This window comes from Dendrobates tinctorius, unplaced genomic scaffold (genome assembly GCF_039654945.1).
Source record: "Dendrobates tinctorius isolate UK_male_01 unplaced genomic scaffold, ASM3965494v1 ptg000251l, whole genome shotgun sequence".
NCBI lineage: Eukaryota > Metazoa > Chordata > Amphibia > Anura > Dendrobatidae > Dendrobates > Dendrobates tinctorius.
This window is the reverse complement of record NW_027361918.1, coordinates 6111308-6136719: the sequence shown is the minus strand read 5'-3', so window position 1 is coordinate 6136719 and position 25412 is coordinate 6111308. Positions and strand designations below refer to the sequence as shown.

Below are 25412 nucleotides of genomic sequence, written 5' to 3'. Positions count from 1 at the left end.
CTTACAATGCTCTGCTGGAATTTTAGACCATTCTTCTTTGGCAAACTGCTCCAGGTCCCTGATATTTGAAGGGTGCCTTCTCCAAACTGCCATTTTTAGATCTCTCCACAGGTGTTCTATGGGATTCAGGTCTGGACTCATTGCTGGCCACCTTAGAAGTCTCCAGTGCTTTCTCTCAAACCATTTTCTACTGCTTTTCGAAGTGTGTTTTGGGTCATTGTCCTGCTGGAAGACCCATGACCTCTGAGGGAGACCCAGCTTTCTCACGCTGGGCCCTACATTATGCTGCAAAATTTGTTGGTAGTCTTCAGACTTCATAATGCCATGCACACGGTCAAGCAGTCCAGTGCCAGAGGAAGAAAAGCAACCCCAAAACATCAGGGAACCTCCACCATGTTTGACTGTAGGGACCGTGTTTTTTTTCTTTGAATGCCTCTTTTTTTCTCCTGTAAACTCTATGTTGATGCCTTTGCCCAAAAAGCTCTACTTTTGTCTCATCTGACCAGAGAACATTCTTCCAAAACGTTTTAGGCTTTTTCAGGTAAGTTTGTAACTAATAAGTCATGTCAGACTAACTTAATTTCCTTCTATGACGGAATCACTGATTGGGTGGATCAAGGAAATGCTGCAGATATAGTATATCTTGACTTCAGCAAAGCATTTGACAAAGTATCTCATACAATCCTTATTGAAAAAATGACTAAGTATGGAATGGACAAGGCAACTGTTAGGTGGATTCATAACTGGCTTAGTGATCGGACCCAAAGAGTGGTCGTAAATGGCTGCACATCCAGTTGGAAGAATGTCTCAAGTGGGGTACCACAGGGCTCTGTCCTGGGCCCTGTATTGTTCAACATCTTTATCAATGATTTAGATGAAGGAATTGAGGGTAAACTGATTAAATTTGCTGATGACACAAAGCTAGGAGGGATAGCTAATACTAGAGAAGAGAGAGAGAGGATTCAAAAAGATATAAATAAACTGGAGCAGTGGGCAGCAACTAACAGAATGGTTTTTAACAGGGAAAAATGCAAAGTACTACATCTGGGCAATAAAAATGAAAAAAGCATATACAGAATGGGAGGAATAGGGCTAAGTAACAGCACATGTGAAAAAGACTTGGGTATACTAATAGATCACAGACTGAATATGAGTCAACAGTGTGATGCAGCAGAAAAAAGGCAAATGCAATTCTAGGATGTATTAACAGAAGCATACAGTCTAGATCACGTGAAGTCATTATTTCCCTCTACTCCTCTTTGGTCAGACCTCATCTGGAATATTGTGTCCAGGTTTGGGCACCACATTTTAAAAAAGACATCAACAAACTGGAGCAAGTTCAGAAAAGAGCGACCAGAATGGTGACCGGTCTGCAAACCCTGTCTTATGAGGAAAGGTTGCAGGATTTGGGAATGTTTAGTTTGCAAAAGAGAAGACTGAGAGGAGACTTAATAGCTGTCTACAAATATCTAAAGGGCTGTCACATTGTAGAAGGATCAACTTTATTCTCATTTGCACAAGGAAAGACTAGAAGCAATGGGATGAAACTGAATGGGAGGAGACACAGATTAGATATTAGAAAAAACTTTTTGACAGTTAGAGTGATCAATGAGTGGAACAAGCTGCCACGAGAAGTGGTGAGTTCTCCTTCAATGGAAGTCTTCAAACAGAGGCTGGACAGACATCTGACTGGGATGATTTAGCGAATCCTGCTTTGAGCAGGAGGTTGGACCAGATGGCCCAGGAGGTCCCTTCCAACTCTACGATTCTATGAAACCCCAGCTTGGCTTTTTTATGTCTTGGGGTAAGAAGTGGGGTCTTCCTGGGTCTCCTACCATACAGTCCCTTTTCATTCAGATGCCGACGGATAGTACGGGTTGACACTGTTGTACCCTCGGACTGCAGGGCAGCTTTAACTTGTTTGGATGTTAGTCGAGGTTCTTTATCCAACATCCGCACAATCTTGCGTTGAAATCTCTTGTCAATTTTTCTTTTCCGTCCACATCTAGGGAGGTTAGCCACAGTGCCATGGGCTTTACACTTCTTGATGACACTGCGCACGGTAGACACAGGAACATTCAGGCCTTTGGAGATGGACATGTAGCCTTGAGATTGCTCATGCTTCCTCACAATTTGGTTTCTCAAGTCCTCAGACAGTTCTTTGGTCTTCTTTCTTTTCTCCATGCTCGATGTGGTACACACAAGGACACAGGACAGAGGTGGAGTCAACTTTAATCCATGTCAGCTGGCTGCAAGTGGGATTTAGTTATTGCCAACACCTGTTAGGTGCCACAGGTAAGTTACAGGTGCTGCTAATTACACAAATTAGAGAAGCATCACATGATTTTTCGAACAGTGCCAATACTTTTGTCCACCCTCTTTTTTATGTTTGGTGTGGAATTATATCCAATTTGGCTTTAGGACAATTCTTTTTGTGTTTTTTCATTTAAGACAAATTAAATGAAGATAATAATACCAAAGAATTTGTGTTTGCAATCATTTTCAGGAAGAAACTGAGTATTATCTGACAGAATTGCAGGGGTGTCAATACTTTTGGCCACAACTGTATATGTGTATAATCTCACATAGAAGGTGCGGGGCAGCTCAGACCGTGAGATCCAGACCCTCCAGAACCGAGACCCGAACCGCTGATCCCTGGCACCTCACTATGATTGTGACGGGTGAATCCACCATCAGGGAGAGGATGGAGTGTGGGCTCCGCTGGTAATGAGGGTGACCCTAGACCCCATACAAGTGGACAGCACAACTTCTCTTACCTCTAATAACAACACCGTGTGGGAGAGAAGGGATATCAGGACGTGGACCCCTACAGTGACAAGGACTGACACCACCACATCAGATGATTAATGACACAATATGCAGCCTGCAAGATTTATTCTGTGGGATAATCCTACAGTAAATCCTTCCCGAGTATAAAACCTACGAACACAGCGGAGACCACATACATGTGGTGGTGAACAACAGCTGCAGGCTTATTTTGCAGAGGGATGATCGTTCGCAGACGGCATTGTACGACGGCCCGGGTCTGTCGTGTCTGGCTCTTTGTGTGATCCTTCAGGTTGCAGATAACGGTGGCTGTGGGTCTCACGTAAAACAGGTCATCCTTCCACAATGTCAGGCACACCGAACTGGACCCAGACACCGAACAAAGGCGTCCAACAAGAAAAAGCAAAGGTACAGTCATATGTTAAAGTTTGGGCACCCCTATTAATGTTAACCTTTTTTCTTTATAACAAGTTTGGTTTTTGCAGCAGCTATTTCAGTTTCATATATCTAATAACTGATGGACTCAGTTATATTTCTGGATTCAAATGAGGTTTATTGTACTAACAGAAAATGTGCAATCTGCATTTAAACAAAATTTGACCGGTGCATAAGTATGGGCACCCTTATCATTTTCTTGATTTGAACACTCCTAACTACTTTTTACTGACTTCCTGAAGCACTAAATTGGTTTTGTAACCTCATTGAGCTTTGAACTTCATAGCCAGGTGTATCAAATCATGAGAAAAGGTATTTCAGGTGGCCACTTGCAAGTATTCTCCTATGTGATTCTCCTAGGAAGAGTGGCATCATGGGCTCCTCAAAACAACTCTCAAATGATCTGAAAACAAAGATTATTCAACATAGCTTTTCAGGGGAAGGATACAAAAAGTTGTCTCAGAGATTTAACCTGTCAGTTTCCACTGTGAGGAACATAGTAAGGAAATGGAAGAACACAGGCACAGTTCTTGTTAAGCCCAGAAGTGGCAGGCCAAGAAAAATATCAGAAAGGCAGAGAAGAAGAATGGTGAGAACAGTCAAGGACAATCCACAGACCACCTCCAAAGACCGGCAGCCTCATCTCGCTGCAGATGGTGTCACTGTGCATCAGTCAACAATACAGCGCACTTTGCACAAGGAGAAGCTGTATGGGAGAGTGATGCGAAAGAAGCCGTTTCTGCAAGCACGCCACAAACAGAGTCGCCTGAGGTCTGCAAAAGCACATTGGGACAAGCTAGTTACATTTTGGAAGAAGGGCCTGTGGACTGATGAAACAAAGATTGAGTTGTTTGGTCATACAAAAAGGCGTTATGTATGGAGGCTAAAAAACACAGCATTCCAAGAAAAACACCTGCTACCCACAGTAAAATTTGGTGGAGGTTCCATCATGCTTTGGGGCTGTGTGGCCAATGCCGGCACCGGGAATCTTGTTAAAGTTGAGGGTCGCATGGATTCAACTCAGTATCAGCAGATTCTTGACAATAATGTGCAAGAATCAGTGACGGAGTTGAAGTTACGCAGGGGATGGATATTTCAGCAAGACAATGATCCAAAACACCGCTCCAAATCTACTCAGGCATTCATGCAGAGGAGCAATTACAATGTTCTGGAATGGCCATCCCAGTCCCCAGACCTGAATATCATTGAACATCTGTGGGATGATTTGAAGCGGGCTGTCCATGCTCGGCGACCATCAAACTGAACTGAACTGGAATTGTTTTGTAAACAGGAATGGTCACAAATACCTTCATCCAGGATCCAGGAACTCATTAATAGCTACAGGAAGCGACTAGAGGCTGTTATTTTTGCAAAAGGAGGATCTACAAAATATTAATGTCACTTTTATGTTGAGGTGCCCATACTTTTGCATCGGTCAAATTTTGTTTAAATGCAGATTGCACATTTTCTGTTAGTACAATAAACCTCATTTGAATCCAGAAATATAACTGAGTCCATCAGTTATTAGATATATGAAACTGAAACAGCTGCTGCAAAAAACAAAATTGTTATAAAGAAAAAAGGTTAACATTAATAGGGGTGCCCAAACTTTTACATATGACTGTAAACCACCTGTGATGTCTCTCACACACGGTGCACTGTCACATCAACCCACATCTGGAGAAGCCAATAAATGGATAAAAGTCGATGAGAAAAAAGAAGCGACCGTGATGAAAAAAGCAGCCGAGTCACGGAAGTAGAAATAAGAAGGTGCGGAAAGAAGGATGAAACTTCTGAGGAAATGGATGGAACAGCGGAGACAAAGCTTGATGAATACAGAGCAGGATTCAGGAAGGAGAGAAAACCATCTGCAGAGAGAAAGCGTTAGGACTCAAGCAGGTGACAGAATGCTAGAAGAAGAGATCATTCTGAGGAAGCAGGTCGCGGAGTGGGAGAGGCCAGGATGGGTGCTGGTGCAATGTCACTGAGTGAACAGCTGCAGGCTTATGCGGGGTGTGCGATGGGCAGACTGCAGATGCCGCTCGGTCTGTTGTGTCTCGCTCCTCCTGTTGTCCTCTGTAGGTAATGGCTGCTGCTCTCCCACGTATATCAGCTCTTCCACCCTCAATGTCTCATGATTCTGCTGAGCTGTACAGGAAGGAGAAGCCCCTGCGGCAGAGGCGGCCCATGGAGATGGCTGCACAGGATTATGGCCCCTCCGTGCTGCCCATTTCCTATCATTAGACCCCATTATCTCCTGAAATGAGATCTCTCCAGTCCATGAGACCCACAGCTGAAGCCCTGGGGTGTAGATCTCACTCTGGGATGATGTGGGGGTGTTACGTGGCTCCGCCTCTGAGGAGCGGGCTCCGCCTGCGAGGAGCAGCTTTCTCCCATTCTCTCTGGCGCCCCCCGTGGCTGGGGACAGATGACTGTAGGCGGCAGTCAGTGTGGGGACTGTTCTCTGTAAGACTGTCCGAGAAACATCGCACAATGAGAGCGCCGGCGCCTCGGGGCCCGGAAACATATCTGGGGATAGTTCCGATAAGGGAGCGTTCACACGGCGCTTTGTCCCACACTGGTCGGTTCCATCCAACCCCCGCAGATCGGGATCCGGGCGAGGACGGCGCCTGCGGAGGGACGGCTCCAGAAGACGCACACCCCCGAATCCTGGTCTGTGGGGGAAGGGAAGTAAAAACCGAAGGGACCGCAGTGTGAACGGGGCCAATCTGTGACCGGACGGACGAGGAGCGGACAAGTCGCCATGTCCACAGCCAGGGCACAAAGCGGCGGCTGATCCCTGTGTGAGGAAAAAAGAGACTCCTGCGTCTCCTAATGGGGGGAGCAGAAAACCTCCACGACCCCGCGGAGCCTGATCCTCGGCCCGGTCACCAAGGGGTTACTACAGGAAGGGCCGTCACACCACGTGATCGCAGCAGGGTGAAAACTACACGTCCCATCATGCTCTGCTCCCTGTGACATCACTTCCTGTTTCAAGCTCCACGGTGAGTGTCACATTGTGACGGTGTGTGAGTGTGTAAGAGCCTAACACTCCGCGATAACACTGTGTATGTGTGTATATCTAGATATACTGTATATTCATGTGTGTATATATATATATATACTGTATATATAATGCTTGTCCTGTGCACACAGCGCTGTGCTGACAGAGTATACACCGTATATACCCCGCAGTGATGTCACATGTATATATGATGTACACACATGTATATACTGTATATATAATGCTTGTCCTGTGCACACAGCGCTGTGCTGACAGAGTATACGCCATATATACCCCGCAGTGATGTCACATGTATATATGATGTACACACATGTATATACTGTATATATAATGTTTGTCCTGTGCACACAGCGCTGTGCTGACAGAGTATACACCGTATATACCCCGCAGTGATGTCACATGTATATATGATGTACACACATGTATATACTGTATATATAATGCTTGTCCTGTGCACACAGCGCTGTGCTGACAGAGTATACGCCATATATACCCCGCAGTGATGTCACATGTATATATGATGCACACACATGTATATACTGTATATATAATGCTTGTCCTGTGCACACAGCGCTGTGCTGACAGAGTATACGCCATATATACCCCCGCAGTGATGTCACATGTATATATGATGCACACACATGTATATACTGTATATATAATGTTTGTCCTGTGCACACAGCGCTGTGCTGACAGAGTATACACCGTATATACCCCGCAGTGATGTCACATGTATATATGATGTACACACATGTATATACTGTATATATAATGCTTGTCCTGTGCACACAGCGCTGTGCTGACAGAGTATACACCGTATATACCCCGCAGTGATGTCACATGTATATATGATGCACACACATGTATATACTGTATATATAATGCTTGTCCTGTGCACACAGCGCTGTGCTGACAGAGTATACACCGTATATACCCCGCAGTGATGTCACATGTATATATGATGTACACACATGTATATACTGTATATATAATGCTTGTCCTGTGCACACAGCGCTGTGCTGACAGAGTATACGCCGTATATACCCCGCAGTGATGTCACATGTATATATGATGCACACACATGTATATACTGTATATATAATGCTTGTCCTGTGCACACAGCGCTGTGCTGACAGAGTATACACCGTATATACCCCCGCAGTGATGTCACATGTATATATGATGCACACACATGTATATACTGTATATATAATGCTTGTCCTGTGCACACAGCGCTGTGCTGACAGAGTATACACCGTATATACCCCGCAGTGATGTCACATGTATATATGATGCACACACATGTATATACTGTATATATAATGCTTGTCCTGTGCACACAGCGCTGTGCTGACAGAGTATACGCCATATATACCCCGCAGTGATGTCACATGTATATATGATGCACACACATGTATATACTGTATATATAATGCTTGTCCTGTGCACACAGCGCTGTGCTGACAGAGTATACACCGTATATACCCCGCAGTGATGTCACATGTATATATGATGTACACACATGTATATACTGTATATATAATGCTTGTCCTGTGCACACAGCGCTGTGCTGACAGAGTATACACCATATATACCCCGCAGTGATGTCACATGTATATATGATGCACACACATGTATATACTGTATATATAATGCTTGTCCTGTGCACACAGCGCTGTGCTGACAGAGTATACGCCGTATATACCCCCGCAGTGATGTCACATGTATATATGATGCACACACATGTATATACTGTATATATAATGCTTGTCCTGTGCACACAGCACTGTGCTGACAGAGTATACACCGTATATACCCCGCAGTGATGTCACATGTATATATGATGCACACACATGTATATACTGTATATATAATGCTTGTCCTGTGCACACAGCGCTGTGCTGACAGAGTATACGCCGTATATACCCCCGCAGTGATGTCACATGTATATATGATGCACACACATGTATATACTGTATATATAATGCTTGTCCTGTGCACACAGCGCTGTGCTGACAGAGTATACACCGTATATACCCCGCAGTGATGTCACATGTATATATGATGTACACACATGTATATACTGTATATATAATGCTTGTCCTGTGCACACAGCGCTGTGCTGACAGAGTATACACCGTATATACCCCGCAGTGATGTCACATGTATATATGATGTACACACATGTATATACTGTATATATAATGCTTGTCCTGTGCACACAGCGCTGTGCTGACAGAGTATACACCGTATATACCCCGCAGTGATGTCACATGTATATATGATGCACACACATGTATATACTGTATATATAATGCTTGTCCTGTGCACACAGCGCTGTGCTGACAGAGTATACGCCATATATACCCCGCAGTGATGTCACATGTATATATGATGCACACACATGTATATACTGTATATATAATGCTTGTCCTGTGCACACAGCGCTGTGCTGACAGAGTATACGCCATATATACCCCGCAGTGATGTCACATGTATATATGATGCACACACATGTATATACTGTATATATAATGCTTGTCCTGTGCACACAGCGCTGTGCTGACAGAGTATACACCGTATATACCCCGCAGTGATGTCACATGTATATATGATGTACACACATGTATATACTGTATATATAATGCTTGTCCTGTGCACACAGCACTGTGCTGACAGAGTATACACCGTATATACCCCGCAGTGATGTCACATGTATATATGATGTACACACATGTATATACTGTATATATAATGCTTGTCCTGTGCACACAGCGCTGTGCTGACAGAGTATACGCCATATATACCCCGCAGTGATGTCACATGTATATATGATGCACACACATGTATATACTGTATATATAATGCTTGTCCTGTGCACACAGCGCTGTGCTGACAGAGTATACGCCATATATACCCCGCAGTGATGTCACATGTATATATGATGCACACACATGTATATACTGTATATATAATGCTTGTCCTGTGCACACAGCACTGTGCTGACAGAGTATACACCGTATATACCCCGCAGTGATGTCACATGTATATATGATGCACACACATGTATATACTGTATATATAATGCTTGTCCTGTGCACACAGCGCTGTACTGACAGAGTATACGCCGTATATACCCCGCAGTGATGTCACATGTATATATGATGTACACACATGTACATACTGTATATATAATGCTTGTCCTGTGCACACAGCGCTGTGCTGACAGAGTATACGCCGTATATACCCCGCAGTGATGTCACATGTATATATGATGTACACACATGTACATACTGTATATATAATGCTTGTCCTGTGCACACAGCACTGTGCTGACAGAGTATACACCGTATATACCCCGCAGTGATGTCACATGTATATATGATGTACACACATGTACATACTGTATATATAATGCTTGTCCTGTGCACACAGCGCTGTGCTGACAGAGTATACGCCGTATATACCCCGCAGTGATGTCACATGTATATATGATGCACACACATGTATATACTGTATATATAATGCTTGTCCTGTGCACACAGCGCTGTGCTGACACAGTATACACCGTATATACCCCGCAGTGATGTCACATGTATATATGATGTACACACATGTATATACTGTATATATAATGCTTGTCCTGTGCACACAGCGCTGTGCTGACAGAGTATACGCCATATATACCCCGCAGTGATGTCACATGTATATATGATGTACACACATGTACATACTGTATATATAATGCTTGTCCTGTGCACACAGCGCTGTGCTGACAGAGTATACACCGTATATACCCCGCAGTGATGTCACATGTATATATGATGCACACACATGTATATACTGTATATATAATGCTTGTCCTGTGCACACAGCGCTGTGCTGACAGAGTATACGCCATATATACCCCGCAGTGATGTCACATGTATATATGATGCACACACATGTATATACTGTATATATAATGCTTGTCCTGTGCACACAGCGCTGTGCTGACAGAGTATACACCATATATACCCCGCAGTGATGTCACATGTATATATGATGCACACACATGTATATACTGTATATATAATGCTTGTCCTGTGCACACAGCACTGTGCTGACAGAGTATACACCATATATACCCCGCAGTGATGTCACATGTATATATGATGTACACACATGTACATACTGTATATATAATGCTTGTCCTGTGCACACAGCGCTGTGCTGACAGAGTATACACCGTATATACCCCGCAGTGATGTCACATGTATATATGATGCACACACATGTATATACTGTATATATAATGCTTGTCCTGTGCACACAGCGCTGTGCTGACAGAGTATACACCGTATATACCCCGCAGTGATGTCACATGTATATATGATGCACACACATGTATATACTGTATATATAATGCTTGTCCTGTGCACACAGCGCTGTGCTGACAGAGTATACACCATATATACCCCGCAGTGATGTCACATGTATATATGATGCACACACATGTATATACTGTATATATAATGCTTGTCCTGTGCACACAGCACTGTGCTGACAGAGTATACACCATATATACCCCGCAGTGATGTCACATGTATATATGATGCACACACATGTATATACTGTATATATAATGCTTGTCCTGTGCACACAGCGCTGTGCTGACAGAGTATACACCATATATACCCCGCAGTGATGTCACATGTATATATGATGTACACACATGTACATACTGTATATATAATGCTTGTCCTGTGCACACAGCGCTGTGCTGACAGAGTATACGCCGTATATACCCCGCAGTGATGTCACATGTATATATGATGTACACACATGTATATACTGTATATATAATGCTAGTCCTGTGCACACAGCGCTGTGCTGACAGAGTATACACCGTATATACCCCCGCAGTGATGTCACATGTATATATGATGTACACACATGTATATACTGTATATATAATGCTTGTCCTGTGCACACAGCGCTGTGCTGACAGAGTATACACCGTATATACCCCGCAGTGATGTCACATGTATATATGATGCACACACATGTATATACTGTATATATAATGCTTGTCCTGTGCACACAGCGCTGTGCTGACAGAGTATACACCGTATATACCCCGCAGTGATGTCACATGTATATATGATGCACACACATGTATATACTGTATATATAATGCTTGTCCTGTGCACACAGCGCTGTGCTGACAGAGTATACACCATATATACCCCGCAGTGATGTCACATGTATATATGATGCACACACATGTATATACTGTATATATAATGCTTGTCCTGTGCACACAGCGCTGTGCTGAGAGTATACACCATATATACCCCGCAGTAATGTCACATGTATATATGATGTACACACATGTACATACTGTATATATAATGCTTGTCCTGTGCACACAGCGCTGTGCTGACAGAGTATACACCATATATACCCCGCAGTGATGTCACATGTATATATGATGCACACACATGTATATACTGTATATATAATGCTTGTCCTGTGCACACAGCGCTGTGCTGACAGAGTATACACCGTATATACCCCGCAGTGATGTCACATGTATATATGATGCACACACATGTATATACTGTATATATAATGCTTGTCCTGTGCACACAGCGCTGTGCTGACAGAGTATACACCGTATATACCCCGCAGTGATGTCACATGTATATATGATGCACACACATGTATATACTGTATATATAATGCTTGTCCTGTGCACACAGCGCTGTGCTGACAGAGTATACACCATATATACCCCGCAGTGATGTCACATGTATATATGATGCACACACATGTATATACTGTATATATAATGCTTGTCCTGTGCACACAGCGCTGTGCTGAGAGTATACACCATATATACCCCGCAGTAATGTCACATGTATATATGATGTACACACATGTATATACTGTATATATAATGCTTGTCCTGTGCACACAGCGCTGTGCTGACAGAGTATACACCATATATACCCCGCAGTGATGTCACATGTATATATGATGTACACACATGTATATACTGTATATATAATGCTTGTCCTGTGCACACAGCACTGTGCTGACAGAGTATACGCCGTATATACCCCGCAGTGATGTCACATGTATATATGATGCACACACATGTATATACTGTATATATAATGCTTGTCCTGTGCACACAGCACTGTGCTGACAGAGTATACACCGTATATACCCCGCAGTGATGTCACATGTATATATGATGCACACACATGTATATACTGTATATATAATGCTTGTCCTGTGCACACAGCGCTGTGCTGACAGAGTATACACCGTATATACCCCGCAGTGATGTCACATGTATATATGATGTACACACATGTATATACTGTATATATAATGCTTGTCCTGTGCACACAGCGCTGTGCTGACAGAGTATACGCCATATATACCCCGCAGTGATGTCACATGTATATATGATGTACACACATGTATATACTGTATATATAATGCTTGTCCTGTGCACACAGCACTGTGCTGACAGAGTATACACCGTATATACCCCCGCAGTGATGTCACATGTATATATGATGTACACACATGTATATACTGTATATATAATGCTTGTCCTGTGCACACAGCGCTGTGCTGACAGAGTATACACCGTATATACCCCCGCAGTGATGTCACATGTATATATGATGCACACACATGTATATACTGTATATATAATGCTTGTCCTGTGCACACAGCACTGTGCTGACAGAGTATACACCGTATATACCCCGCAGTGATGTCACATGTATATATGATGTACACACATGTATATACTGTATATATAATGCTTGTCCTGTGCACACAGCGCTGTGCTGACAGAGTATACGCCATATATACCCCGCAGTGATGTCACATGTATATATGATGTACACACATGTATATACTGTATATATAATGCTTGTCCTGTGCGCACAGCGCTGTGCTGACAGAGTATACGCCATATATACCCCGCAGTGATGTCACATGTATATATGATGCACACACATGTATATACTGTATATATAATGCTTGTCCTGTGCACATAGCACTGTGCTGACAGAGTATACGCCGTATATACCCCGCAGTGATGTCACATGTATATATGATGTACACACATGTATATACTGTATATATAATGCTTGTCCTGTGCACACAGCACTGTGCTGACAGAGTATACACCGTATATACACCCGCAGTGATGTCACATGTATATATGATGCACACACATGTATATACTGTATATATAATGCTTGTCCTGTGCACACAGCGCTGTGCTGACAGAGTATACACCATATATACCCCGCAGTGATGTCACATGTATATATGATGCACACACATGTATATACTGTATATATAATGCTTGTCCTGTGCACACAGCGCTGTGCTGACAGAGTATACACCATATATACCCCGCAGTGATGTCACATGTATATATGCTGTACACACATGTATATACTGTATATATAATGTTTGTCCTGTGCACACAGCGCTGTGCTGACAGAGTATACACCGTATATACCCCCGCAGTGATGTCACATGTATATATGATGCACACACATGTATATACTGTATATATAATGCTTGTCCTGTGCACACAGCGCTGTGCTGACAGAGTATACACCGTATATACCCCGCAGTGATGTCACATGTATATATGATGCACACACATGTACATACTGTATATATAATGCTTGTCCTGTGCACACAGCGCTGTGCTGACAGAGTATACGCCATATATACCCCGCAGTGATGTCACATGTATATATGATGCACACACATGTATATACTGTATATATAATGTTTGTCCTGTGCACACAGCGCTGTGCTGACAGAGTATACACCGTATATACCCCGCAGTGATGTCACATGTATATATGAGGCACACACATGTATATACTGTATATATAATGCTTGTCCTGTGCACACAGCACTGTGCTGACAGAGTATACGCCATATATACCCCCGCAGTGATGTCACATGTATATATGATGCACACACATGTATATACTGTATATATAATGTTTGTCCTGTGCACACAGCGCTGTGCTGACAGAGTATACACCGTATATACCCCGCAGTGATGTCACATGTATATATGATGCACACACATGTACATACTGTATATATAATGCTTGTCCTGTGCACACAGCACTGTGCTGACAGAGTATACGCCATATATACCCCCGCAGTGATGTCACATGTATATATGATGCACACACATGTACATACTGTATATATAATGTTTGTCCTGTGCACACAGCGCTGTGCTGACAGAGTATACACCGTATATACCCCGCAGTGATGTCACATGTATATATGATGCACACACATGTATATACTGTATATATAATGCTTGTCCTGTGCACACAGCACTGTGCTGACAGAGTATGCACCGTATATACCCCGCAGTAATGTCACATGTATATATGATGTACACACATGTATATACTGTATATATAATGCTTGTCCTGTGCACACAGCACTGTGCTGACAGAGTATACACCGTATATACCCCCGCAGTGATGTCACATGTATATATGATGTACACACATGTATATACTGTATATATAATGCTTGTCCTGTGCACACAGCACTGTGCTGACAGAGTATACACCGTATATACCCCGCAGTGATGTCACATGTATATATGATGTACACACATGTATATACTGTATATATAATGCTTGTCCTGTGCACACAGCACTGTGCTGACAGAGTATACACCGTATATACCCCCGCAGTGATGTCACATGTATATATGATGCACACACATGTATATACTGTATATATAATGTTTGTCCTGTGCACACAGCGCTGTGCTGACAGAGTATACACCGTATATACCCCGCAGTGATGTCACATGTATATATGATGCACACACATGTATATACTGTATATATAATGCTTGTCCTGTGCACACAGCGCTGTACTGACAGAGTATACGCCATATATACCCCCGCAGTGATGTCACATGTATATATGATGTACACACATGTATATACTGTATATATAATGCTTGTCCTGTGCACACAGCGCTGTGCTGACACAGTATACACCGTATATACCCCGCAGTGATGTCACATGTATATATGATGTACACACATGTATATACTGTATATATAATGCTTGTCCTGTGCACACAGCGCTGTGCTGACAGAGTATACGCCATATATACCCCGCAGTGATGTCACATGTATATATGATGCACACACATGTATATACTGTATATATAATGCTTGTCCTGTGCACACAGCACTGTGCTGACAGAGTATACGCCGTATATACCCCGCAGTGATGTCACATGTATATATGATGTACACACATGTATATACTGTATATATAATGCTTGTCCTGTGCACACAGCGCTGTACTGACAGAGTATACGCCATATATACCCCGCAGTGATGTCACATGTATATATGATGCACACACATGTATATACTGTATATATAATGCTTGTCCTGTGCACACAGCGCTGTGCTGACAGAGTATACACCGTATATACCCCGCAGTGATGTCACATGTATATATGATGCACACACATGTATATATAATGCTTGTCCTGTGCACACAGCACTGTGCTGACAGAGTATACACCGTATATACCCCGCAGTGATGTCACATGTATATATGATGTACACACATGTATATACTGTATATATAATGCTTGTCCTGTGCACACAGCGCTGTGCTGACAGAGTATACGCCATATATACCCCGCAGTGATGTCACATGTATATATGATGTACACACATGTATATACTGTATATATAATGCTTGTCCTGTGCACACAGCGCTGTGCTGACAGAGTATACGCCATATATACCCCGCAGTGATGTCACATGTATATATGATGCACACACATGTATATACTGTATATATAATGCTTGTCCTGTGCACACAGCACTGTGCTGACAGAGTATACGCCGTATATACCCCGCAGTGATGTCACATGTATATATGATGTACACACATGTATATACTGTATATATAATGCTTGTCCTGTGCACACAGCACTGTGCTGACAGAGTATACACCGTATATACCCCGCAGTGATGTCACATGTATATATGATGCACACACATGTACATACTGTATATATAATGCTTGTCCTGTGCACACAGCGCTGTGCTGACAGAGTATACACCGTATATACCCCGCAGTGATGTCACATGTATATATGATGTACACACATGTATATACTGTATATATAATGCTTGTCCTGTGCACACAGCGCTGTGCTGACAGAGTATACGCCATATATACCCCGCAGTGATGTCACATGTATATATGATGCACACACATGTATATACTGTATATATAATGCTTGTCCTGTGCACACAGCACTGTGCTGACAGAGTATACACCGTATATACCCCGCAGTGATGTCACATGTATATATGATGTACACACATGTATATACTGTATATATAATGCTTGTCCTGTGCACACAGCGCTGTGCTGACAGAGTATACGCCATATATACCCCGCAGTGATGTCACATGTATATATGATGTACACACATGTATATACTGTATATATAATGCTTGTCCTGTGCACACAGCGCTGTGCTGACAGAGTATACGCCATATATACCCCGCAGTGATGTCACATGTATATATGATGCACACACATGTATATACTGTATATATAATGCTTGTCCTGTGCACATAGCACTGTGCTGACAGAGTATACGCCGTATATACCCCGCAGTGATGTCACATGTATATATGATGTACACACATGTATATACTGTATATATAATGCTTGTCCTGTGCACACAGCGCTGTGCTGACAGAGTATACACCGTATATACCCCGCAGTGATGTCACATGTATATATGATGCACACACATGTACATACTGTATATATAATGCTTGTCCTGTGCACACAGCGCTGTGCTGACAGAGTATACGCCATATATACCCCGCAGTGATGTCACATGTATATATGATGCACACACGTATATACTGTATATATAATGTTTGTCCTGTGCACACAGCGCTGTGCTGACAGAGTATACGCCATATATACCCCGCAGTGATGTCACATGTATATATGATGCACACACATGTATATACTGTATATATAATGCTTGTCCTGTGCACACAGCGCTGTGCTGACAGAGTATACGCCATATATACCCCGCAGTGATGTCACATGTATATATGATGCACACACATGTATATACTGTATATATAATGCTTGTCCTGTGCACACAGCGCTGTGCTGACAGAGTATACGCCGTATATACCCCCGCAGTGATGTCACATGTATATATGATGTACACACATGTATATACTGTATATATAATGCTTGTCCTGTGCACACAGCGCTGTGCTGACAGAGTATACACCGTATATACCCCGCAGTGATGTCACATGTATATATGATGTACACACATGTATATACTGTATATATAATGCTTGTCCTGTGCACACAGCGCTGTGCTGAGAGAGTATACACCGTATATACCCCGCAGTGATGTCACATGTATATATGATGTACACACATGTATATACTGTATATATAATGCTTGTCCTGTGCACGCAGCGCTGTGCTGACAGAGTATACACCGTATATACCCCGCAGTGATGTCACATGTATATATGAGGCACACACATGTATATACTGTATATATAATGCTTGTCCTGTGCACACAGCACTGTGCTGACAGAGTATACGCCATATATACCCCCGCAGTGATGTCACATGTATATATGATGCACACACATGTATATACTGTATATATAATGTTTGTCCTGTGCACACAGCGCTGTGCTGACAGAGTATACACCGTATATACCCCGCAGTGATGTCACATGTATATATGATGCACACACATGTACATACTGTATATATAATGCTTGTCCTGTGCACACAGCACTGTGCTGACAGAGTATACGCCATATATACCCCCGCAGTGATGTCACATGTATATATGATGCACACACATGTACATACTGTATATATAATGTTTGTCCTGTGCACACAGCGCTGTGCTGACAGAGTATACACCGTATATACCCCGCAGTGATGTCACATGTATATATGATGCACACACATGTATATACTGTATATATAATGCTTGTCCTGTGCACACAGCACTGTGCTGACAGAGTATGCACCGTATATACCCCGCAGTAATGTCACATGTATATATGATGTACACACATGTATATACTGTATATATAATGCTTGTCCTGTGCACACAGCGCTGTGCTGACAGAGTATACACCGTATATACCCCCGCAGTGATGTCACATGTATATATGATGCACACACATGTATATATTGTATATATAATGCTTGTCCTGTGCACACAGCACTGTGCTGACAGAGTATACACCGTATATACCCCCGCAGTGATGTCACATGTATATATGATGTACACACATGTATATACTGTATATATAATGCTTGTCCTGTGCACACAGCACTGTGCTGACAGAGTATACACCGTATATACCCCGCAGTGATGTCACATGTATATATGATGTACACACATGTATATACTGTATATATAATGCTTGTCCTGTGCACACAGCACTGTGCTGACAGAGTATACACCGTATATACCCCCGCAGTGATGTCACATGTATATATGATGCACACACATGTATATACTGTATATATAATGTTTGTCCTGTGCACACAGCGCTGTGCTGACAGAGTATACACCGTATATACCCCGCAGTGATGTCACATGTATATATGATGCACACACATGTATATACTGTATATATAATGCTTGTCCTGTGCACACAGCGCTGTACTGACAGAGTATACGCCATATATACCCCCGCAGTGATGTCACATGTATATATGATGTACACACATGTATATACTGTATATATAATGCTTGTCCTGTGCACACAGCGCTGTGCTGACACAGTATACACCGTATATACCCCGCAGTGATGTCACATGTATATATGATGCACACACATGTATATACTGTATATATAATGCTTGTCCTGTGCACACAGCGCTGTGCTGACAGAGTATACACCGTATATACCCCGCAGTGATGTCACATGTATATATGATGTACACACATGTATATACTGTATATATAATGCTTGTCCTGTGCACACAGCGCTGTGCTGACAGAGTATACGCCATATATACCCCGCAGTGATGTCACATGTATATATGATGTACACACATGTATATACTGTATATATAATGCTTGTCCTGTGCACACAGCGCTGTGCTGACAGAGTATACACCGTATATACCCCGCAGTGATGTCACATGTATATATGATGTACACACATGTATATACTGTATATATAATGCTTGTCCTGTGCACACAGCGCTGTGCTGACAGAGTATACACCGTATATACCCCGCAGTGATGTCACATGTATATATGATGTACACACATGTATATACTGTATATATAATGCTTGTCCTGTGCACACAGCGCTGTGCTGACAGAGTATACACCGTATATACCCCGCAGTGATGTCACATGTATATATGATGTACACACATGTATATACTGTATATATAATGCTTGTCCTGTGCACACAGCGCTGTGCTGACAGAGTATACACCGTATATACCCCCGCAGTGATGTCACATGTATATATGAGGCACACACATGTATATACTGTATATATAATGCTTGTCCTGTGCACACAGCGCTGTGCTGACAGAGTATACACCGTATATACCCCCGCAGTGATGTCACATGTATATATGAACATAAGGATGAGTGACCTCATGGAGATCAACATCCAACACTGCGGAGACACCATCACATGTTTCTCAACGCAGTGATCTAGAGCAATGCCCCCATCCCTTATGGGAAATATGCAAAAGCATGTAAATCAACAGCCGCGGAGACACCATCACATGTTTCTCAACGCAAGCAATGACTAGCCAGGTCTTTCCCCGGGAAGGAACAACCACGGGAAGGGCAGTCTCCAATGAAGGAAACCACCTATGCCAAAACATGGTATCCATCCACAGACAGCTGTTTCGGGGTATTGCCCCTCATCAGTGTGGAGTAGGAAACTGGCTAGTAGGAGCAATGCCTAGTGAAAGGCTATGAACATAAGGATGAGTGACCTCATGGAGATCAACATCCAACACTGCGGAGACACCATCACATGTTTCTCAACGCAGTGATCTAGAGCAATGCCCCCATCCCTTATGGGAAATATGCAAAAGCATGTAAATCAACAGCCGCGGAGACACCATCACATGTTTCTCAACGCAAGCAATGACTAGCCAGGTCTTTCCCCGGGAAGGAACAACCACGGGAAGGGCAGTCTCCAATGAAGGAAACCACCTATGCCAAAACATGGTATCCATCCACATGTATATATGAGGCACACACATGTATATACTGTATATATAATGCTTGTCCTGTGCACACAGCGCTGTGCTGACAGAGTATACACCGTATATACCCCCGCAGTGATGTCACATGTATATATGAGGCACACACATGTATATACTGTATATATAATGCTTGTCCTGTGCACACAGCGCTGTGCTGACAGAGTATACACCGTATATACCCCGCAGTGATGTCACATGTATATATGATGTACACACATGTATATACTGTATATATAATGCTTGTCCTGTGCACACAGCGCTGTGCTGACAGAGTATACGGCGTATATACCCCGCAGTGATGTCACATGTATATATGATGCACACACATGTACATACTGTATATATAATGTTTGTCCTGTGCACACAGCGCTGTGCTGACAGAGTATACACCGTATATACCCCCGCAGTGATGTCACATGTATATATGATGCACACACATGTACATACTGTATATATAATGTTTGTCCTGTGCACACAGCGCTGTGCTGACAGAGTATACACCGTATATACCCCGCAGTGATGTCACATGTATATATGATGCACACACATGTATATACTGTATATATAATGCTTGTCCTGTGCACACAGCACTGTGCTGACAGAGTATACGCCGTATATACCCCGCAGTGATGTCACATATATATGATGCACACACATGTATATACTGTATATATAATGCTTGTCCTGTGCACGCAGCGCTGTGCTGACAGAGTATACACCGTATATACCCCGCAGTGATGTCACATGTATATATGATGTACACACATGTATATACTGTATATATAATGCTTGTCCTGTGCACACAGCGCTGTGCTGACAGAGTATACGCCGTATATACCCCGCAGTGATGTCACATGTATATATGATGCACACACATGTACATACTGTATATATAATGTTTGTCCTGTGCACACAGCGCTGTGCTGACAGAGTATACACCGTATATACCCCCGCAGTGATGTCACATGTATATATGATGCACACACATGTACATACTGTATATATAATGTTTGTCCTGTGCACACAGCGCTGTGCTGACAGAGTATACACCGTATATACCCCGCAGTGATGTCACATGTATATATGATGCACACACATGTACATACTGTATATATAATGCTTGTCCTGTGCACACAGCACTGTGCTGACAGAGTATACACCGTATATACCCCGCAGTGATGTCACATGTATATATGATGCACACACATGTATATACTGTATATATAATGCTTGTCCTGTGCACACAGCACTGTGCTGACAGAGTATACGCCGTATATACCCCGCAGTGATGTCACATGTATATATGATGCACACACATGTATATACTGTATATATAATGTTTGTCCTGTGCACACAGCGCTGTGCTGACAGAGTATACACCGTATATACCCCCGCAGTGATGTCGCCTCTTGTATCTCCGCACAGGACTGATGGCCTCGCTGTGGCGCCATTACCAGAGATTACTCTCCCTCCATCCCTGGAAGGTACAGATCATCACTGCCGGTGAGTGACGGCCCATGTACGTAGCTCCAGCGCAGAATAATGCAGTATGTGCCTTCCCCCAGAATCCTCTTATCTCGTATGTGGCTGATAACAAGGAGTAATAGATTTTTTCTTTTATTTATTTTTTTATTTTTTTATTTTTTTACTATGTAAAAACACACATCTACACTTTCCCGCCACCCCTGATCCAGCTCTGTCCACAAAGTTCAGGATTTCTCCGAGCTAGGATCAGGCCCCAAACTTTTTCCCCAGGGGGGCCTGTGCCAGGCCAGATCAGACGCTTATCACCACTATGAACCCCCCCCAATCCCCCCACCCAACCTAACTAAGACCCTCTATTATACACAATATATACAATACATACATTACACTATATACAATATATACATAAACCATCATTACAGAACACAACCTATGTACTCACCACCTAAGGCTCAAGTTCGATGTTTGCAAACCTTCTATTCAGGAGACAGATATTCAAGTCATCAGCCCACCACCAGGATATAGGAGTACTAACGGACTAAAGCCCCCGTTACACACTGCGATATCGCTGTAAAGTCACCGATTTTGTGACGTTGCAGCGATATTGTTAGCGATATCGCTGCATATGATACTTACCTCCGACCGGCTCCCCCGCTGGTTATCGCTGATCGCGCGAGAAGCTGCTGGATCATTTCTCGTCGTCCACTTCCTGCGGGGCTTCCTGGTGTGACGACGAGCGACACGTGGAGCCGGGCGGGAGGACGCAGGATCGCCGCGTCTGACAGGTAAGTAGCGATCCCCGTCCCCTGCGATGTCGCTGGTGAGATCTGCCTGAGTGGCAGCTCACTAGCGACCACCTAGCGATTCACCAGCGATCCTGACCGCGTCATATCGCTTGTCGGGATCGCTGGTGAGTCGCTAGGAGTAACGGTACCCTTAGGCACCCCGAAGGAGAAACCCCTCCAGAGATGGACCGCCCTTCGGGCACCCAGTCCTTCATACTCCAGAGAACGGACCTTCACCAGGGCACCTAGGATGCTGCTACAAACTTCGTCTACACGGAGGATTTTACTCTGTGTCGAAACTAAAACTCATGCGTTCCACGTGAAGTACCTGACCACTGCGCTGACTATAAATAAAGTGACTCTGTCCCTTCTCCCGAGGTCTCTGAACACTCCATAGGCCCACTCGGCATAGGACAGAGTAGCCAGACGCGGCCAACCAATGGAAGCCCCCACCCTGTTGTACACCTCTGTATTAAAGGGACAATGAAGCAGGAAGTGCTCCATGCTTTCCAGTATGTTAGCACAAGCCTCACGGGGGCAATTCCTGTCCTCGGAGCTCCTGTACTTCAGATTGTCCCTCACATACAACTTACCTTGGAAGCAGCGCCAAGTCAAGTCCCAGTACTTCTTGGGGATCCTATTAGAATTTAACAAACTCAACCCAACCTCTAGATCCCGACTTCGGCAGTCCTTGAGGACCAATGGACTCTGAAAATGCGAAAGCAAGACCCACTTGTCAAGGAGTCTCCTCAGGAGGGACCTCACCTCCCACACTCGCAGACCTCAATGGCGCATCATTTTCAGAACCGGGGTAACATAAGCCGGGAGATGCCTGTGCGGTGTGCGAAGATCCTTCAATCTTCCCCCTGTCTCCCATTCCTGGAAGAAAGGCTGAAACCATCCCTTGCAGGAGAATTCACCCACAGAGGAGCCCTGTCTTTCCAGAGGTTTGCAACGTTGACCTTCAAAAAGGTGTTCACTAGGAACACCACGGGGTTCACCATATTCAACCCTCTAGTCTTCTTGTGCGGTAAGTGACCTCCTGCTTGACTAGGTTCAGTTTATTCCCTCATAACATCAGGAAGAACAGACTGTAGACCCGAGTTCAAAGAGGCTCTGGCAAGACACAGACGCTGCCCAAGTAGATTAGCAAGGGGAGCAGGAAAGCTTTCCACAGGTCATCCCTTTCCCTCAGGGTCAAAGACCAACCCTTCCATTGTTCCAGTCTTTGGGGACACCTTTGTTTCTGCCTTCCTAGTTTTTTGTGGGGTAGTCACCCTGGCCAAATTCGATGCCTAGGATTTTGGCATGTTCTTGGGATTCGGGTAGGGTGTCCATAAGTTCAAACCCGGGATCCCCGCCTCCCAGCCAGAGGCTCTCACATTTGTCCTGGTTGAGCTTGGACCCGGACGCTTCCGAGTAGCTCTTCACTACTGACATCACCACCATCGCCTCCTCTTGCGAAGAAACGCAACTACCTTCAGGATAGCCTCTGGCGCCACCCCGCACATCCTCACCCCCGCCAACGGTCCACAATCGACCCTTTTGAGGAAAGGATCAATCGCAAACATGTAAAGCAAAGGGCTAAGAGGGCAGCCCTGGCGGACACCAGATCCTACCCCGAAAGGTTGTCTAATCCACCCGTTTACCAGAGGGAAAGTCTCAGTCCCTGCATACAAGGTGTTAAGCCAGTCTACAAACTCTCCAGGCAGACTATACCTCAAAAGAGTGGCCCAGAGGTACTCGTGGTTGACCCAATCAAAGGCTTTGCCTAATCCAGGGTCAGCAAGAACCCCTACAAAGGCCCACCCTGCCTTACTCCATGGCCTCTTGGACACCTAGAACAGCAATGAAAGTGCTACGGCCAGGAACGCAACTGTGCTGAGCCTCCGAAAGTAGCCGCGGTTCAAACTTCACCAGCCTGTTGAAAAGTATCTTAGCCAAAACCTTCCTGTCCACATTGAGAAGTGCTATGGGATGCCAATTTTCGATGGATCCTTACCCTTTGCCAAAATGATCAAAGCTGACCTCCTTAATGATCTTGGCAGAGTGCCCAAGGAGAGACACTCATTAAACACCTGAGTGAAGAGGGGACCAAGAAGTCCCTAAAGGTCCTAAAGAACTCAGATGTTAAGCCATCCAGACCTTGCAGTTTTTTTGGGCCTGAGCCCATTGATCGTCAGTCTCACTTCCTCTTCTTTGATCGCTTCTGCCAAACCACCTAGCGAGAGGTCAGCCCCTGGCTTCGGAACAGTTTCAGCCAGGAAAGCCGACATCCTGTCACGATCCAGTTCCCTCCTTCCCAAGAGTTGCGAGTAGCATGAACTGCTGACCTCCAAGATCCCTGATCTGGACCTTCTCAGGGATCGCGTGCTGTCTATCAGCCCCATGACTATCTTACTATTCACTGACATCTTGCAGCTTCTGTTAGGGCCCCGTCACACATAGCGACGCACCAGCGATCCCGACAACGATATGACAGGCAACTTCACCAGCGATCAGAACCAGCGACATGAGGGTAA

The 25412-nt window shown here is 43.9% G+C and overlaps 1 protein-coding gene across 5 annotated transcripts in view; it reads left to right on the top strand.

Annotated features, from left to right (window-relative positions):
* Positions 1–6147: 6147 nt before the first annotated feature.
* LOC141065356 (mitochondrial inner membrane protein Mpv17-like) overlaps positions 6148–25412 on the top strand; it is a 102890-nt gene continuing 83625 nt past the window's right edge. For all 5 annotated transcript variants that reach the window (XR_012226404.1, XR_012226403.1, XR_012226402.1 and 2 more), the window contains exons 1-2: positions 6148–6227; positions 22046–22123. Coding sequence is in view for 2 of the 5 variants with exons in the window: in XM_073557793.1 (XP_073413894.1) it covers positions 22051–22123 (73 nt within the window). In the remaining 3 variants the exon portion in view is untranslated. The remainder of the gene's footprint in view (positions 6228–22045; positions 22124–25412) is intronic.